Below are 871 nucleotides of genomic sequence, written 5' to 3' on the forward strand. Positions count from 1 at the left end.
ACCATGCCTGGCTAATTGTTGTATTTTTATTTTTGTGTGTGGAGACAGGATTTTACCATGTTACTCACGCTGGTCTAGAACTCTTGGGTTCAAGCCATCGTCCAGCCTTGGCCTCCCAAAGTGCCAGGATTATAGGTGTGAGCCACCGCGCCTGGCCCAGTCAATTTCTTTAAAGGTGGCATAGAGGATGATGTTGGTATTGTGGACAAGATCTGACTGGAAAGGGAGGGGAAATTTGAAGCTAACGAACTCTGATTTGTTTTAATCACAATATTGTAATGCCAGGTATACTGATACATAAGTACTAAGTCCCTCAGAAACTTTTAACCTGCTCATTTTCCTTGCTGTTGCTTTAGTTTGAAATGTTCCATTCTGAAGAAAGCCTGAGCCCCAGGAAGCAGCAGGTGTACTGATTCTCAGCCCCCACATCTGTGCACACGTTTTCAGCATTCGCTCAGGAGACTCGGGTGAGCGGCGGCAATTCTGCCTGCAGGGCCCGTGGAGCACTTACGGGAGTTCTTGGGCAGTCCAGGTCCAATGCTGACCTGCAGCACTTTGTTACTGGGCTTGAGTATAGCCAGGTCCCCAAAGCCTTGGTGGAACTGCACTTGCCGGGAGCCCCCCGCACTCCAGGGACCCCAGTTCTCCTTTTTCAACTTCAGTTCAAGCCTGCAAAAAGCACACTGGGGTTAACAGGTCGAAGGAAGCAGTGAGAAAACGGTGCTCAGAGATCCTGCCATGGAGTTCTGCTGCTGGAAAAGCATAAACATGAGGCAAGACCGGACAATCCACACCGGGGCAGGGCCCTGAGGATGTGCACCGCATCCATGGGGTGGCACTGTCGCCGCATGACAATGAGCCAGAAGCAGGA

At 50.7% G+C, this 871-nt stretch overlaps 1 protein-coding gene across 1 annotated transcript in view; it reads right to left on the minus strand.

Annotated features, from left to right (window-relative positions):
• MYO1E (myosin IE) overlaps positions 1–871 on the minus strand; it is a 172,691-nt gene that overhangs the window by 24,339 nt on the left and 147,481 nt on the right. Inside the window, exon 24 of the mRNA XM_011983206.1 lies at positions 512–669. Coding sequence (XP_011838596.1) covers positions 512–669 — 158 coding nt within the window. The remainder of the gene's footprint in view (positions 1–511; positions 670–871) is intronic.

The sequence above is a fragment of the Mandrillus leucophaeus genome, unplaced genomic scaffold (assembly GCF_000951045.1).
Source record: "Mandrillus leucophaeus isolate KB7577 unplaced genomic scaffold, Mleu.le_1.0 Scaffold247, whole genome shotgun sequence".
NCBI lineage: Eukaryota > Metazoa > Chordata > Mammalia > Primates > Cercopithecidae > Mandrillus > Mandrillus leucophaeus.